The sequence below is a fragment of the Dicentrarchus labrax genome, unplaced genomic scaffold, assembly GCF_905237075.1.
Source record: "Dicentrarchus labrax unplaced genomic scaffold, dlabrax2021, whole genome shotgun sequence".
NCBI lineage: Eukaryota > Metazoa > Chordata > Actinopteri > Moronidae > Dicentrarchus > Dicentrarchus labrax.
In genome coordinates this window covers 20,126,548-20,144,383 of record NW_026136701.1, presented here as the reverse complement: position 1 = coordinate 20,144,383, position 17,836 = coordinate 20,126,548, and the positions used below count along the sequence as shown (strand labels likewise).

At 39.3% G+C, this 17,836-nt stretch overlaps 1 protein-coding gene across 1 annotated transcript in view; it reads right to left on the bottom strand.

The window, feature by feature from the left end:
- Window positions 1-17,836, bottom strand: part of LOC127364228 (collagen alpha-1(XI) chain) — an 83,806-nt gene that overhangs the window by 18,778 nt on the left and 47,192 nt on the right. Inside the window, exons 32-46 of the mRNA XM_051401621.1 lie at window positions 17,109-17,162; window positions 15,718-15,762; window positions 15,363-15,416; window positions 14,987-15,031; window positions 14,527-14,580; window positions 14,328-14,381; window positions 13,428-13,481; window positions 12,883-12,990; window positions 11,860-11,949; window positions 9,275-9,328; window positions 5,562-5,669; window positions 5,332-5,439; window positions 4,369-4,422; window positions 3,620-3,673; window positions 81-188 (exon numbers count right to left, since the gene is read on the bottom strand). Of these exons, the coding sequence (XP_051257581.1) occupies window positions 81-188; window positions 3,620-3,673; window positions 4,369-4,422; window positions 5,332-5,439; window positions 5,562-5,669; window positions 9,275-9,328; window positions 11,860-11,949; window positions 12,883-12,990; window positions 13,428-13,481; window positions 14,328-14,381; window positions 14,527-14,580; window positions 14,987-15,031; window positions 15,363-15,416; window positions 15,718-15,762; window positions 17,109-17,162 (1,044 nt within the window). The remainder of the gene's footprint in view (window positions 1-80; window positions 189-3,619; window positions 3,674-4,368; window positions 4,423-5,331; window positions 5,440-5,561; window positions 5,670-9,274; window positions 9,329-11,859; window positions 11,950-12,882; window positions 12,991-13,427; window positions 13,482-14,327; window positions 14,382-14,526; window positions 14,581-14,986; window positions 15,032-15,362; window positions 15,417-15,717; window positions 15,763-17,108; window positions 17,163-17,836) is intronic.

Below are 17,836 nucleotides of genomic sequence, written 5' to 3'. Positions count from 1 at the left end.
GTCATGTGTTCAGAAAATGAGAGAAAGAGAATCAACGTGTGTGTATGTGTGTGTGTATAAAAGATTCAGATTTGATCTACCTGCAGTCCGATGGGTCCTGGTAGACCAGGGAATCCTCTGGGTCCTTCATCTCCTTTCTGGCCAAACATACCCTGCTGTCCTCTCGGTCCAGACTCACCATCACTGCCCTGTAGGAGGTCAAAGTTCATTAAATCCAATACAATTCAAATATCTATATTCTGATCCCAATTAGCCAAAGCTTCAAGTCCACAAACACTGGTATCTATGTGGAATTTCTCTTATGGGATTTCTTTACTCTCTTAATCCTTTTCAAGGTTATGGTGTATATCCAAGCTCACATGGTCGAAGGTGGGTCGATGCCCATATTCAAACACAGATTAGGACAGACAGTTACCGTAATGCCTTTTCTGAAGGTCATTTAATGGCAATTTCATCCATCCATCAATTCTCTCCACCCACATATTCGTGCTCATGGTCATGAGGGGGCTAGAGCTTTTCACAGCACGCACAATGGACAGATCAACAGTCTATGTCAGGGCTAACGTATAACTAGACATTTGCACTCACATGCCATTTAGTGTTTAGAGTCAACATACAGATCTTTTGAGCTGGTGGAGCGTATTTGGAGATAAATGCAAACACAAAACAAGTATGCAAGTACAAGGGTAAGGTAACAGTTCTAACCACTGCTCCACTGTGCTGTTTGGCTACCTGGGGAAACAGCAGCCAGATTACCAAAGCTCCTCATCAGGGAGTGCAGGATACAGTACAGTATAGCCACAGGGTTATGGTAAAGAGGGTATGTGAAATATGCTGACTTCATCTGTGAAGTCAGAGGTGCACAGGGCTATTGAGGATGGAAACGGGAGACTACGGGGAAGGAGTGAAGTGCTGACAAACTGGGAGTTTTCAGTTCAAACGCATGTCAGCACTTGAAAGTGCTTGTGGAGCTCTCACTGAGCCCTGGGACATGTAGGCAGCCTCAGGCACTGGTTCTGAATGCAGAACAGTTTAGAAGGAAATGTTAGGTGATTACAGGTAGCGTGAGTACAGCTTTGAACTGAAGAGTGGGAGATAAGGAGGACGGACCTTTAGAGAGACTTTAACCAAAACAAGTCACAAATCTCAGTGCCCCAACAGCTCCCCAGGGAGAATGGAATCAGAAATGTGTGTGGCTGTAGAGTGTTTGAACATCAATGTAACACTGCATGGACAACTCACTCCACTATTTTTGTTGACACAATCCTTTCCCCTGGAACAGAACAGTGGAGCTCTTTGTTTGATGGAATTGGATGGATCCACCAAAAACAACAGTAATGACCAACATGGCTTGCTTCTCGTGATTTGTCACATAATGGTCCAAATATGACGAATGAGCAGGAAGTCTGCTATTGTCATTCACCCTCCACTGTATGAGAATGACTTCTGGTCTCAGTCAGTTTAAGTCATGATAAGACAAGTTTAATTTTTAGAAAGTAAAAGTAAATTCTCCAGAAGCGACAAATTACATTCTGAAAAACTGTCTCACTGTTTCTGAATGACAGATAAAAAGAAGGAATGGAAAAATATATGTGCATTCAACAAATACTGAAGTTCTAATTAGAATAATGCTTTCTTAGGGGCCTTTAATCATCAAAAGGCAATGTATAATTTACTTGCACTAAAACCTACCAGCTGTGGATGTTTCATTTTTCAAGACTCTAACTCTAACTTTTTTATGCGTCTATCTGAAAATTGATGCTTAACTGTTAATAATTGTAATTAACACAGTCACGTGTATTGTACCTGTGGGTATGCTGAGGCCCTGGAGGCACCACACACATGCTGAGGCAGGTTTATGACTCACCTGAAGCGCATATAACTTAACATATGTTTAGATTATCACTAAAACAAATGAAAGTGGCTTTTATTTTTGTTTGCTTCATATTATGTTTCCTTGTGCCAAGTGACATTTCAAAAATTGTTCTTTTAACAACATTTATATCTTCTTACTAGCTGATGCTAAATCCAAAACTTTATTTGTAGAAGTGTATGTCTACCACATCCTGATGAAGATCATCAGCAGCATCTTGAAGACAATACTGGCGACAGAGTTGTTGTAAACCTTGTTAAGCCTTAGCTGATAAGGAAATTGGCTCATTCATTTTCCGTACAAACACCAATATGTTTTCTGAATTGAGGGGTGGGGTGGATAGTATAGTCAAAATGATAACTGCATTAAGACTTACAATAATAAAAAAGGGCAGATAATGTTCAAACTACACAGCACGACTCAGGTCTCAGTTATGAAGATATGAATACACATGAGCAGACTGACTCACCACGACAAACAACTGTTAAATAATTTGTTATTCAGCTTGGGTGCACTACCTGCTTGCGGCAATCCGTCTCACCAGGTCTATTGTAGCCCCCACAGAGCCCTGCAGATGCTGAATTTTTGCTAGAATGGTTGTTAAGGTCTGATAATTTACAGCAATGAGCTGTTAGTTGCCCTCGGGCCATCAGCTATTGTAGAAACAGGACTGTTCCTGTTGTGTTAATGAGATGGATGAGTAGAGGATGTTCTGCAGCATACAAGGTAGTGTTTTCAGCTAACCCTGGTGCCATATGAGGTAATACATGGAAATGATTGACAAGTTGGTGTATCATTGTGATTTTTTGAGACTGTTTTGTGACTGGTAGGTCACAAGTTTAATCCTATGCAAGAACTGCAAAGAAATACAAATTCAAAATTGGTAACTGCCATGTAATTAATGACTGGGTGCTTAAAAAATGTCTTATTAAAGTACAAGCTGTTAAAAGCTGTGATTACAAAACTCTTTGTGGGGTAACCTGATATTAATAAGTTGCCTCAAGTAAAATTTGTGATTAAAAAGAAATTTGTGAAACGATAAAAGGATGGGGATTCTTAAATGAATAGGGACTGCAGCCAAACGTTTTTGGACTGCAAAGGCGACGGTAAAAAGTAATACTGCTTGCATAATGTATCCCTGTCCTGGCTGGAACAGTTCTAAATTTCTGCCCATACAGGGAAAACACTGTTTTATTTTTAACTAAGGCTAGCAGCTCATTTAATTGATTATCACAAGTAAAGTATAAACCTGCACAGAGTACATATTGTTCACAGTTGGAAGCTACCAAATAACAAGGTCCAGTGCTGCAGAACCAGACATGATTCTGTTACTTTGTGATAACACTACAGGTCTGAAGACAACTTGTTAAAAACCTCTGCCCACAGGCAATTCCAATTCCTGTTTCAAATCATCGCTGTCACTGTCTTTGTGTGGCCTTGAATTGGAGTAAATATTTCAAACATGATTTGCCATTTCATTGTTCTGACCCAAAATCCACCATGGTAAGCATGGGCTACCATCAGGAAAACAATAATAATAATAATTAAAAATATTGAAAACATTTTAAACATTCAATAAAAATTTGGTGTCTGCCAAATAAAGATTGTGGTATTTGGAGTAAATATTGTTGTGCATGGCTGCTCTCATTTCATTGCATGTTTTATTCCTGAATATGACATCCATTAATAAAAGTGAACTTAGAAGGCAAAAGTTGACATTAGATGGCCACAGAAAGTCATACTCACAGCTGGACCAGGAGCTCCAACTACACCCTGAAGACCACTTGGGCCTGGTGGTCCCTAAAAACACAAGGAACAATAAGATGTTGTTTATCATTTATGTGGATTCCCGTTAGTTGAGGTCAGGTCCATAAAGTACATATATTCAACAATATTTGCACTTACACATCAAGAAAATGCAATCAACTGCCTTACAGTTTGCAATATATTCCAATATATTGAATTGTAACCCCTCAATTGTTATACATATTGTTTCTTGACAATACATAGCCCTGCTAATAATACACAGACTGACCTGCCTGTTTCCATATATACTAGAGATTAGTGGAATTAATAAAAATTGCATGCTGCAGCTGTTTATCCTTACACAGACTGTCCAACTGAAGGAAGAAAATATATTACAATATCAAATTCTTCTGCTTGTGAGGACTAAAAACAACTTCAATTGAAAAATACAGATGTATAAGATAAGGTCAGAGCACACTGGTATTTTTATTGGAAACTGTGTAACCATTTAGGAAACATAGCAACACTGCAGTTAATATTTTATATGCTGCAGACTGTTTGGGGCAAGATAACCTCAGATGAGGCATTGCCAAGTAACCTGTGTTCATTGATTTATTCAACTCATACGAGAATTCAGCAGCTAAGATTAGTGTAGTTTGCTCATTTAGCATGGATTATCAGTCAAAACTCCCTGCCTTTTATAAAAAGAATTATATAAAAAGCAATAGAGAGAGAAAAAAAAGACTCACAAGTTCACCCTTGTCTCCTTTGCTTCCCTTCTGTCCAGGTCCGCCAACTTCTCCCTGTGGTGCAATACAAACAGCAGAGCTCACATCTCCTCTCCATCTTAAAAGGCTCTTGCCTCCCATGTTTTGTCAGTTCAATATCTTAAAATGTCACCTTTACCATGATTGAGCAGTAAATATTTCTCAAGAGATTTTAATTTGATTGGCCCACAAAGACCTTGGGCAAGTGTTTGCAATTAATTGATTGGCTCCCTGTCTAACCCCACTGGCAACTATGATTGACAAAATGGAGCGATAGAAGACGTGACTTGGATCAAAGAGGCATGATGGTTACAAATGTAAAGTTGCAGATCTGTGGTTCAGCTGATTAACTGTGAATGCGGGATTTGGAGGCCTGAGGGTAAACAGAGCATGTAAGCTATTGGCTAGTTCAGTAAATGTATTTGTTTATCTGTTTGTGTTTTAATGCTTGCAATGAGTGCTTATTTTGTTTACCAAATGTAGCAAACTGAACATATTTTCTGTCATGATACGCTTGAGGCTAAAAAAATATTTGTTTACGTGTGTCAAATGTGTGTGTCAAATGTATTTGCTGTATTTTCTCTCCAGACACTGTACATTAAGGGATGTATGTTGTCATTATGCAGTAGAGTACATGTTTATTGTGGCAACATTTCAGCAGTCTATGTGAAATAGCCATGGTTTTCCAAAGGTAACTACAACAATAGACAGAAGTGTAAATGGCACAAAGTAAAATATTCCAAGAAGTACATATATACAAAGGTATATATAACATGTTCATATTTCTGGATACATTTTGAACATACTGACAGTTTATATTGAAGTAGAACTCTTAGGCTGTCTCCATCTGTTTTACCTTTCACCAAGAGCTATTCTTTTATACACAACTAATTCTCTGTGGTTGATAATATAGTAGTATTCCAGTGTATCACATATTTACTCCACCTTGTCACCGTCTTCTCCTGGGGGACCCTGAGGACCAGCTGGACCAGGAAGACCAACAGGACCTTGAATGCCATCACGGCCAGCGGGACCCATGGGACCTTTCTCTCCCTAAACATTCATCACATTCATTAAGAAGTGTCGAGTTACCAGCAGTCAAATCCACATTTTGCTTTAACTGTGCAGCAGTGCAAGAAGTGGTAAGTGAGTGAGAGTCTGACAGAAATACTCACAGGAGCTCCCTTTTCTCCAGCAGGACCAGGTGGTCCTTGGGGGCCATTGCGTCCTGTCAGACCAATGGGACCTCCAGGGCCAGCAGCACCTCTCTCTCCGGGAGAACCCTGTCACCAAAGAATAAAGACCCATCAGTCATTGCTGCATTATGTGGTAGACAACTGACGAATTAAATTTCCTGCTGAAAGCCACAGACAAGTGAGCTTGGTTTAACTAGCTCTAGGGACATTTTTAAGGACATTACAATGTGTAGTTTACTTAATTTACTATCCGAATGAATGAACCACATTGTTTGTTTTTAATTTTTTTACAAAACAATACTTACAATACAATACCTCTACACAAGGACACTATTCACTGAACTACTAGGCTCCTTCAAGAAGTCAAAGTCAGCACTTGTTTACTAGAAATGATCAATCTGTCTTTATTATCAGGCTATGTACCACAATCCTTTAAAGAAGCTGTAATTAAACCCCTTCTTGACCCAGGGGTTTAAGCCAACTATAGACCTATTTCTAACCTCCCCTATCTCTAAGATTCTTGAGAAAGTAGTTGCCACTTTTCTACATAACAACTTATTTGAGGAATTCAGTCAAGATTTAAAGTACATCATAGCACAGAGACAGCACTGGTGAAAGTTACTGATTACTTTTTAATAGCAGATAATGGACTTGTCTCTGTACTCTGTTGTTAGATCTTGCTGACACCACTGACCATCATATCATATTTCAGACACATGAACATCTAATTGGCATTAGATGCAAAGCTCTTCATGGTCAGACACCTTCATATCTTAGCTCATAGTAGTCTATTACCCCTCTAGAACACTGCGCTCTCAGAATGCACAAAATGTGGTTCCTACAGTCTCCAAAACTAGAACAGAAGCTAGAGCCACTAAGCTCCTCTCCTGTGGAACCAACTTCCAGTTTGGGTTTGGGAGGCAGACACCCTCTCCACATTTAGGAGTAGGCTTAAGACATTCCTCTTTGATAAACCTTATAGTTGACTCAGGTGAGACCTGAACCGTCCCTTGGTTATGCTGTCAAAGGCCTAGAATGCTGGGGGACTTCCCATGATGCATTGAGCTCCTCTCTTCCTCTCCCTCTCTATCTGTACACATTTGTATCCCATTAATGCATGTTACTAACTTCACTTCTTCCCTGGAGTTTTTGTGCTATTATTATTATTATTATTCATTAGGTATCATTCATCATAATTACTATTATTAGTCATTTCTACCTGTATTGTTGTTACTGTTGCTATTATTGTTACTGTGCATCTTTGTCTCTGTCTTTCTCTCTTAACCCCCGACCCCAACCCATCACTGAAGTCTTAACTTAATAAAAAGATTCAGCTGCTTTCCTCAGCCAAGGATTTATGGAAGGTCTTACCATTCTTTCTCAAATCAGCATGCCGGCTTACTACACTGCTTTTCACTACTCCCAGGTGGGTGCTCATCACTGTGTAGGTGGCCCGAATCCCATAAAGTATTACTTCTTTACTTCTTTGATCAGCAGGTCATTACGGCATTGTCCTACACAAGGAAGGTCTCAGGCTGCTTTCAAATAAAACATGTGCATGTGTGCAAGCCAAAGATTCACCCTGAGTCATACACACACAGTCTGATTCAGCTGCTGATGTGAGCTGCCACCTGGCACTCATATGCCTGGCCCATTTCATGACAGACATTGCCGGTGACACACACACACACACACACACACACACACACACACACACACACACAAGAGAGCTCCAAACTGTCATCCCTACCCTGCCAACCTGCCCGCCAGGACACACATATGGTCACACACACACAATCAAGTTTCTTTGACTCACATAACTTCACATTCTTTCTTTCTGCTTCATTCCCTCTTATTTTACCCATGTTTATTTTCCCACACATGTGATTCTCTGACTAGAAATCAAAACTCCAACACAAAACATGCAGACACACATCCAAAGTTTGTGACTCAACTTCATGTCGTGTTCATTCTTTCTGGGGTTTTTTTTCTTTCTTGGTCTGTCTCACACGATACACATAACCCTCTCTAAAAAGACTATGAAATAGCGACATACACGCACACACACACACACACACACACACACACACACACACACACACACACACACACACACACACACACACACACCACTCACAGACTTTCCCACAGCAGCTCAATCTCTGGCAGGAAATCGATGGAGGAAAATATCAGATCTCTTTTGTGCGTGGGCATTGCACACCGGCCTCTTTTTCAAGGAGTTTTTCAAACACTACCAAAACAGTCTATCACATGTTTTCAGCCAATGCCACACTTTCAAGCCAATTTAAGAAAACTATCTCATTTCTCGGTGGAAATGGTTTCACTCATTCAGAGAACTCCCTCTTCTCGCTTTCATCATCTTTTCATCCGTGCTCTGCATATCCGCTGTCATCTAATCTGGTGTTGCTCTGTCGCTGGTGAGCAGGGGCAATTATCGGGAGCCTGCGTTTAACGCTTGAACAAAATGTCAGCCAGTTCAAAGCTGCCTGTCAGTCAGCTTTCTGTACAGATTCACCACCAGAGCTCCCGAGGCTTTTCATCACATATATCGCTAACTGAGGGGCTCAGAGACAAAGGCAGGCAAAAAGTGCCCCACTTATTTATGGATTACACTGCCACTCCTGCTCTTTTTCAGGGTACTAAACTGTGTTAGAGCGCAGCATATGAATGCATAATAGCATCTAAGAGGATGTCCTTTACTGTGATTAAGGGTGAATCGGTGGTGCAGAAGATGCAACATAAGTACCCATAATCAAAGAGAAAAACATCCTAAAGTGTATTACGTCTGATTATCAATTGAGTGAAAAGTTTCTCTAAAAGTAGTGGTCACACAGAAAAAAAATAAATAAATAAACTGCTCCATCTTTGCCACAACAGTTGCTATAGTAACTACTCAATGTGAGAGGAGAACATCTCAGACCAATCAAGTTAGAGGGATGAAACAAGTTGTTGCTCAATTAGGCGATTAAGCAAAGATTAGGCCAGGCTTCAAATTGATGTTGTTGGACACTCTAGGTAATTTCATACCTGAGAATATCTCTTAGTTGTTCTAAAAACACTATAAATCAAGCAGCAAATTGCTTTTATTAAACCTTAGTGCACAAATTCACAAGCCTCTTATTTTAAACTGCTAAAAATTAATCTTCATAAAGCTGAAATGTTTATCTTCTCCAGAGCAATATAATAGAAAAACAATAAATATCAATATGAGAGATTATTCACAGTTAGGAAAGATAATTATTATCTTTCCTAACTGAGGAGTAATTGCATGATCTTAAATGTGAATATAGTGTATCTTACAAATCTTGACACACCATAACATTCGATCAAACTGAGAACTATCTATTTTGACGTAGATAGATTTGTAAAATTGTATAAATTTAAAAAATATATATTTAGCTAACTTTACTTACTAAACAAAGAACACAAAGAAATTACATTTGACATTTAATGTTGCAATGTATATTCATATTGAACACCATCTTTTGACCTATTGAAGTATTGATTTCAATCATACCGCCCTCTACACTGCAGTTTACATTACACGTGCTGCTGAATGATTGGAGAAGGGAGCAGCGCACAGCATGTGCAACTTCATTCTCCAAAAGTCACTTTTCACTGCAATCTCTGTGGCAGGAGAGATGGGGTAACCATAGTAACAGGCTACTTACGATGGGGCCGGGGGGACCCTGAGGCCCTTCTCCTCCCTTTAAGCCAGCTGGACCCTGAAAGAAGAGGACAGGAGAGGGTTAGATCTCATTCACCGCAGGCCGCCGCTCAATGCCATTCAAAGAGCAGTAATCACAGCTGTCAAATGGGCCTTTAAATGTTACCATGTGCGTGTGTGCACGCATGTGTATGTGTAGATATGTGTAGACATGTGTATGTGCATATGTGGATGGAGGGCTTAGATCCAGAAACACATACAGTAAATAGCAATTTGTCATATATATATATAGTATCAAAAAGGAATTACATTTAGTAGTTTAAGTATGTCTTTTTGAATATAAGTGATGCTGTTTTCTAATCTCTGCTTATATTTATATTTATGTACATGAAAACAAAGGGGAAATATGTGATGTGCCTTCTTTGAATCTGTCCTTGCAATCGGCATGTTATTAGCTTCCAATTTACTGAGGCAGCCGGTCATTAAAGGGTCAGTTCACCCAAAACACAAGAAACACACTTTTTCATTCACCTATAGCAGTATATAGCCTTGAAGATAATTGGTTTTATTTGTACAGGTTTTGCAATATAAGTCTAGAAGATTTCAGCTGTCAGCCCAATAAAATGTTGTTCATGGTTCTCATATGGATAAAAAATTACATTTTAAAAGTCAAACAGAACAGATTTTTTAGAAATATTTTCTAATAAATAGTCCATATGAAAAGTTCACGGTAAGGTCTGTGGATTATCCAGGGTAAAGTGAGCACTGTTTCGGTGTTTCTGGAGAAAGATGCTGCTGTTCAGTTTTTGAAACTTTTCAATGCTGTGAGCAACACAAACAAAATCCCATTCACATCCATTGTATTGGGGTGATAGCAAAAAAAGGCATACATGTTGAAACCTGTACACATAAAACAAAAATCTTCACGGTTAGATACCACTAGGTTAGTGAGGAAATTGAGTGAACCAAACCTTTAAGCAATCAGGAAATACCGGTTGATGAGTTCAGTCCTTGAATTTGTCTGAAATCACCACACTCATTAAATAAATAACGTAATAATGATATCAATTTAGTGACGCTGCACAAAAATGCTCATTAATGAAATACCTAGATTTCAACACATTTACTTAGGCTGCAGTTCCACTCCACCAGGGAAAAAGTGGTGACTACCTAATAAATTATGATATAGCCTAATCTTTAGGCATATTTTTATTACTAATGCAAAAGGCGTCATTAAATGCACTCAAAGGAAATTAATAAGTGAAGAGATGACTAGGTTTTTAAGCCTGTGGTGGGCCACTTTCTCTGGACCCCTGTCATATCCTTGAGATCCCGGCCCTTGAATGGCAATGCCTGTGCTGCTGAATCATAGCACCAGGAGGTTGAGATTGCATATGGAAAACACAGTTCACCAGAGGCAGTAAAGACTTTCATTATAATAACTAATTTACAGGCTCCGACAGAGCCAGGGGGTGCAGGCGCTGCCAAGCAGGCTCTCCAGCTCCCCGGCTTCCACATTTCACCACGGTGCATTAGGAGGCTGGAAGGATCTTTCTTTGCCGGACACACAAAAAGTTATTTATTGGCTCGTATATTGCCACTGTGCCTTTCCTCAAGACTGAGAGATGGGATGAAGAGTGTGTGTGTATGTGTGCCTCTCTCTATGCCTATCAAAAAAAGAAAAATAAATTTGTGCACATTTGCTTGCACAATATGTGTGTTTGTACCTGCACTCTCTTAGCAAACAGAATGAGATTAACTTTTATGTTCCTTATACAACAGGTGCACATGTTTGTGTCGGATGCCATCACTTTAAGACAGAAAAGGAGGCTGTATTTGCTCGTGTAGTGTGTTTGTGTAGTGTGTGTGTGCTGCCGTTATGAAGAGAAAGCCATCCCTCTGCACACATGGGACAAACATAACGGTGGTAATAAGTCTGGGCAGTGCTGTCGTGTGCTCTCTTAATGGTCAGCCTTGAAATGAGCTTCAGCCTCAGTCCCTCAAGCTGATCCTCAGTCAGCCTCTAACAGCCATCCGCTTTCACCTTGAACTTATTCTCACCCACACCCACTTCTTTTGAGAATTAATTTGGGTTACTCAGCAGGCTCAGAGTGCATGTGATATACTCACAAACTTGTGGGTTTGAATCAGAATCAGAGGGCTTTGACTCATCCTCCAATCAGACACATAGCAGGACTTTCTAATAGAAAAGAATCTGCAACAAGTTCAGCTGTAAATGTGGAATTAAAAGCCTGCAGCTGATTACATTTTAGAGACATTTTACTAGATAAAATTCTTTGCAAAAGCCACACTGACAACCAACTTTAACCTTGTTGAGATTAATGATAATAAAACATGTCAATATTGTGTCTGGCTCTGTCCTCTCTGTTACTTCTGTGTAAGCCAGTTCTGCACCTTTTATTCAGATCCACTGCCAAGCCTGACATTTGGTTTAACAGCAGGTAGTTAGCCTGGTAATTGGGGTTTGGAGCTAAAGTCAACCAGGTGTGCGCTCAGGATGTGGGATGACACCCTTCATATGTGTATGTGTGCATGTGTGTATCAATGTGTGGGTGGTCTGTGTGTTACCATGGCCCCTGGAAGACCTCGTGCCCCCTGGAAGCCCCTCAGGCCAGCAGGTCCTGCCTTGCCACCAGGACCCTGAGGACCTGGATCACCCTACAGAGGGAGGGAAAAATAACATCCACTTAACCGACATCTGATACACTGTTAGGTAATCATTAAACACAGAATTGCTTTAGGTGAAAACAATGAGCAGAGCTAGGTCTGTGAGAATGGCAGAGGAAAGTCAGAGAAAAACAATTAAAGTGATTCATCTGTTTGATAAAAACTGGAATTATATCGTATTATGTGGGAACAACAGCAAATGATTGAGTAGTGGAGGCAAAACAGAGAAGATGTGCCAATTTTAAACAAACAATGATCAAAGGAATAATGAAGACTAGAATACACCAGATATTAAACAAAAGCAACAAAGAAAGTCTATTTTTTAATTGCTGTACCACTGTACCTTATGTTCCTAAACACTATCAGACCATTATTTCATATTGCAAAACTACTAAACTAGAGTGAGACTTCCCCTTTCAGTTACTCTGCAAAAATGTGTTCAATTTTTAATCTTTTGAACCCATTAATTTTTAACAATAAGAGTGCAGTAAGAGTGCAGTTTTGTTACAGTGGAAATAAAAAGTATAAAATCTTTAAGAGCTTAAACGAGTGTTTTAAAAACAATGACTTATTTGGATGTGAGTTGTTAAAAGAACAATGACAAAGACTACATTTTAATAACTCTTCTACGTCACTAGAACCTTGCATAACTTCAGACGTTATTGCAGTTTGAACTACAAGATAACTGCATGCAAATTTGGCCACAACTCAAAGTAGTTTCTCTTTATTATACTTTGTTTTCTCATATTATAATAAATCTGTTACATTAAAATGCAATGGGTAGTTCAAGTGTAGGAATAAAGAGGTGGCCCTCTAATATGTGGGTCTTTTATGAGAAAAAAACACTTAACGCCTAATACATGTACAACTACTTAAGGCTGTTGCACTTTACTTTTGTAGCACACAAAATTCATGCTCATTTACCTTTCCACCCTCTTTTCCAGCAGCTCCAGGTAGACCTTGCTCACCAGGTGGACCGGGAGAGCCCGGATGTCCTCGCTCTCCGCCAGGTCCTGTCTCTCCAGTTGGGCCCTGTCAGGGACAACAGAGACATATTAAAGTCAATGTGCTATAAAAGTCATCACTTGTGTCCTGAAGGAGATCAGATATAGAAAGTAGACTTAAGATGTTTAGGATATATCTCACATTTAATACCATTGCAACAAAACGTTTTCTTTATTACCTACTTTTGCTTTTTTGTTCTTTTTAATGAGATGGAACACTTTATTTTCAGCCTACGCTTCATTACTTTCGAAAGACAAAAGATCTCACTGAAGGCATCCAAAATTATTTTCAAAACCATTTGATACATCTTGATTACATTCATGCATATTGGTATTGTTCTTCAGGATTCAGCTGTAGATACAGGAACATACTAAAAGATGTCAGTGTCTCCAACTCTTTCCAAAAACAGACACAGGATAAGTGAGGAGGTGGAATTTAAGCAGTGTACTGTGTTGTATATCTACCTGTGGTCCAACCACCCCTCCAGGTCCTGGTGGTCCTGTCTTTCCTTGGAAGCCCTGAAGGGAAAAACAGTGGGAGGGTTATAAGCTGTAGCACTGTGCTGTCTACTTTGTGGTATATAGTATGTAGTGTTTGAGCCATACAGACAATCAGTAGAACCTGTCAGAGTATGTTATTAATATCGTTTTGTTGTGTTAAGAATAGTAACAATTTTAGCTCTACAAATTAATCTGCACTCTCCTGATTGTTCACTGCAAACTAATTTATCTTTACATTTGGTCTCATAATCAGCCAGTAAGAATGAGTTTTTAAAGCAAGAAATATAATTTTACGTCTATAACCTTTCCCTTATGTCACATACTTCCGTGGTGTAAGAGGCACTCATTTCCTTTACTTAAGTAAAAGTGGCAATATCACAATTCAAATGTATTCCATTATAAGCATATAATAGAGAAGTTTTAGAAGTTTAAATAGCTTCAAGAAAATGACACTTTTGACTCCAAAAAATTACAAACTATATGCACTACATTTATTTTTTCTGTTAAGTATTCTCACCCTATTGGCTAATATTTCATTTTATTGATGAATAATAGGCAAAACATCTTGTTTGGCAGAGCACGGCTAAGCTATATTAAATTCACTCCAACTTTATTGTCATTAGAATACAGTACATGTACAACAAAATAGCTGAGCTGTGCTGCAGTTCCCATATTACATTTTCTCTAACTGGTGTTTTATTTTTGCCCTAACACAATTTGTATGCTATTTCAATTATCCTCTTCCTTGACTTTTTCTACATCCTATCTGAGGTACTGAGTGGGGGAGTGAGTGGGCGCTGATGCATGATGTTCAGGGTCAAACGGCACGACACCAAGCATTCATGGACAAAACTACCCACTCACCGTCTCTCCTCTCTGTCCGGGATGACCAGGCAGCCCGTCTTTTCCTGGTGGGCCCTGGGGGTGAACAGGTAGACAGTTAATAAAAATCAAGACATCAGGTTGTAACTGTGTATTAATATTTGAGAAGCTTATATGAAAAGTGTCAACATGGACTTGTTGTGGACGGTGCTAACTCCCACTTTTGACAGCAGCTACTTACATTGGGTCCTTTAGGTCCAGGGAAACCGACAGGTCCCTGTGGTCCTTGAGGTCCCTTGAATGAAAAGAAAATGAATAGAGACAAGAAAGGATAAGAAGATTTTTTTTTTTGATTTTAGTTGCTAAATCAAGCTTTCTTTCTATGATTACTTTAAAATCATTTAGCCATCTTTTTTTCATAAATTAACTTATGTCAGTTTCAGCTTGATGTAGAGTACGAAGACTGGGTTTCTTCAGATAAAATAAACATACATTTATAATTGTTAATTTAAAGCTGATCATCAGCACCTACTGCAGAGAACATATACATTTTAATTACTTCTGATTTGACAAATAGCTATAATTCACTTTGAGCTGAGATTCATAATACAATGCACCTGGTATACTTTTGCTGTCACCAACTCAGTGCACAAAACTTCTGAATTTCAAGAGGCACTGATCAAATAATATCTGACACTAACCCTCTCTCCTGGTGGGCCAGGAGGTCCATCATTTCCTGAGGTGCCCTGAGGAGAAAGAAAAGGCACAGAGAAGCATTGTTGACTTTGTCAAAACTGTCAAAGTATGAAGTCTGACAAAAATATGCAAAGTGCTGACACTGAGGATATCTAACAAGCCTGTTTGAACATGCATATTTATATTTCTACATGAGCTGCCACCTAAGAATTATTATGACTAATATATTTGTTTTATTTTTCCTTTTTTATATACGATTTACAACTGACAAATTAACCTGTTCATTGCCTGTTTATGTACTTTGTCTATATAATCTTTAACATCTACATTCACCATTATTGGCCCCATCATTATAAATTCTAAAATGGTCCTGACTCTCACCTTTGCACCGGGCTTTCCTGTTGGTCCTCTAGCACCACGCCCACCACGTGGACCCTAAATACATAGTATGTAAGACAATACAGTAATCGTAAGGAAAAGAAATAGCATTTTCAGTATTTTGTTCGATATTGGAAAACATAAAAAAGCAATAAAAAAGCAAAACACGTAAAGTAATTGTATAAAGGGCAGGTAATCAATCTAGTGCCCATCTCTACAATTCACTGCATACCCTCTTCAAAAGACAGGAAAATAAAGCCCATACACAACCACACAAAGGAAGAGATTTTCATTTGAACACAATAAATCATTTATGTGGAGGGCTCAGGCTGAGTTGGCAGACGCTTGAAATGCCTACCGTTGGACCACGTTGCCCTCTTGGGCCTGATTTGCCGGCGATTCCCTGAGAAAGAAAAACAAAAGCTTTGATTTAGGACAAAATCATTCCTTGCAACATCAGCAGCTCTTTTTAGAAGTTTAAGCTAAAGCAATTCTATAATAACAAATACACTCAAACATCAGACAGTCACAAATGCTGAGGGGATTTGAGTGAGGGAAATAGAACCATCTGAGCATCTTTGGACAAAAATAAATAATCAAATTGCTGTGGTAAGTGCTTACCCACAGGCACTTGACAGCTTGAACTACCTGTCAGTTGTAGCATGCCGGGGCCAGGGGTGTCTGCCTCTCAGTGTCTGTCTGAGAGCAAAGACGAGCGTGTCTCGTCAACAACAACCTATGCCTTCATCTGTAACCCTCTTCAGCTGGACCACTCTACAGTTACACAGCTGAATACAGTTGTCAGTCCTCCTTCGAGTGTTAAATCCTGAGTACAGTCGAATGTCCAAAAGTATGTGGACACCCCTGTCCTCTCACTGTTTTGTGTTTGTTGCTGTTTTTCATGGTTTGGCTCCACGCTCCTACTGATCGTGTGTCTCCAAATTTGGGTTAAAATTTGGGGTACGGTCCTTCCCTGTGTCAACCTGATGAGGTTAAGTAAGTAAAGAGATGGTTTTCAGAGTTTGATGGTGAAGATCTTTACTCATAACCCCATCTAACACCTTTGGGATGACCTGGAACTTCATGTCTTATCGGCTTATAAGTAGTGGAACATTTGGAATAAGATGTTTAACAATCATATGTATGGGTGTCAACATACTTTGTTTAGGTGTACTTTGTCATGCAGTTGGTACGCAGTTCGGTTATGTGACAGTGACATACACATTCTACATCCAAAGTGACATTTTAGGGATTCTTTAACAAACTTAATGCAGGGACAAATCATTCCTAAACTGTTATTATGTGCACAAACATCTTTTGCATGTCTGTCTGTCCTGGAAGAGGTATCCCTCCTCTGTTCCTCTCTCATTTCTTCCATTGTATCTTTCAAGTATCTTTTCAAAGAGTTTTTTTCTTAGTTCTTCTTGAATCAAGGGTCTAAGGGTAGAGGGTGTTGTATGCTCATGTCCAAATGTGGCAATGTGATCTGTGGTATTGGTCTATGTAAACAAAATTAATTTGACTCTGTGATATAAAGCATACTATCTGTAAGTTATTACAGACGGCACTAAATACATCTTAAATTGACGATCAATGTAATTTTTTGTCAGTCCGGCCAATCATGTGTTTCAATATTCTACACTACACTTAATACATCTACACTTAATCCATCTGCTACACAGGAGAGCCCATAGTGGCCAAGTGTACCTGTCTTTAATAGGACTGAGAATAATGAATTTTGTGGCTTACCCTTGCCCCCTTCTCGCCATTTGCCCCAGAGAATCCAGGGAATCCATTGGAGCCCTGCAAGACAAGTGAAAGAAAAAGTGAGAGAAAGAAAGAGGAAATACATCAGAGAGTTGGAAGATATAAAATAAAAGATGTCTACTGCAGCCTGTGTCCAGTAACAATGTGACAGAGGCTGAAGAGAAAGTAGCACCATTCCTTTTGCGCTTTACTGACCAAAGCTAATTAATGGAGAAACTGTGAAGCCCTAACTTAAGTACTGCCATACTTGCCAGCAGATTGTAATCATGTAGCTACAGTTTATAGTTTGAGTTCCCATAGAGGAATGAGAACGTCCTTTTAATGCTTAACAGGAGCCCAAAAGAAAAGCCTCATTCTTGCCACTTTCTGACACACAGACAGAGGTGTTGTTAGGTTGTTAGCATAGTTAGGAAGCAAAATAGGAAGATAAAAAAGATAGTAGGAACAAATAAAGACAAAGGAAGGAGAAAGAGCCGATGCCCCTTGATACACATCAGCAATTCAGTTATTGGACTTTCGCAGGCTGTGCCCTCTGATATTGGTGATGGTGCCAGTCAAACAAATACTAGGAGGTAAATCAGTTGGATGAATAAAAGGACTACCTGGCAGCTTACCGATGCAGCCTCACTTTATGCAGCATTAGGTAGCACAAATATATATTCAACAAATTTAAGTTAAACATTTCTTTGTCTCAGCTTCACTGCAAGGTC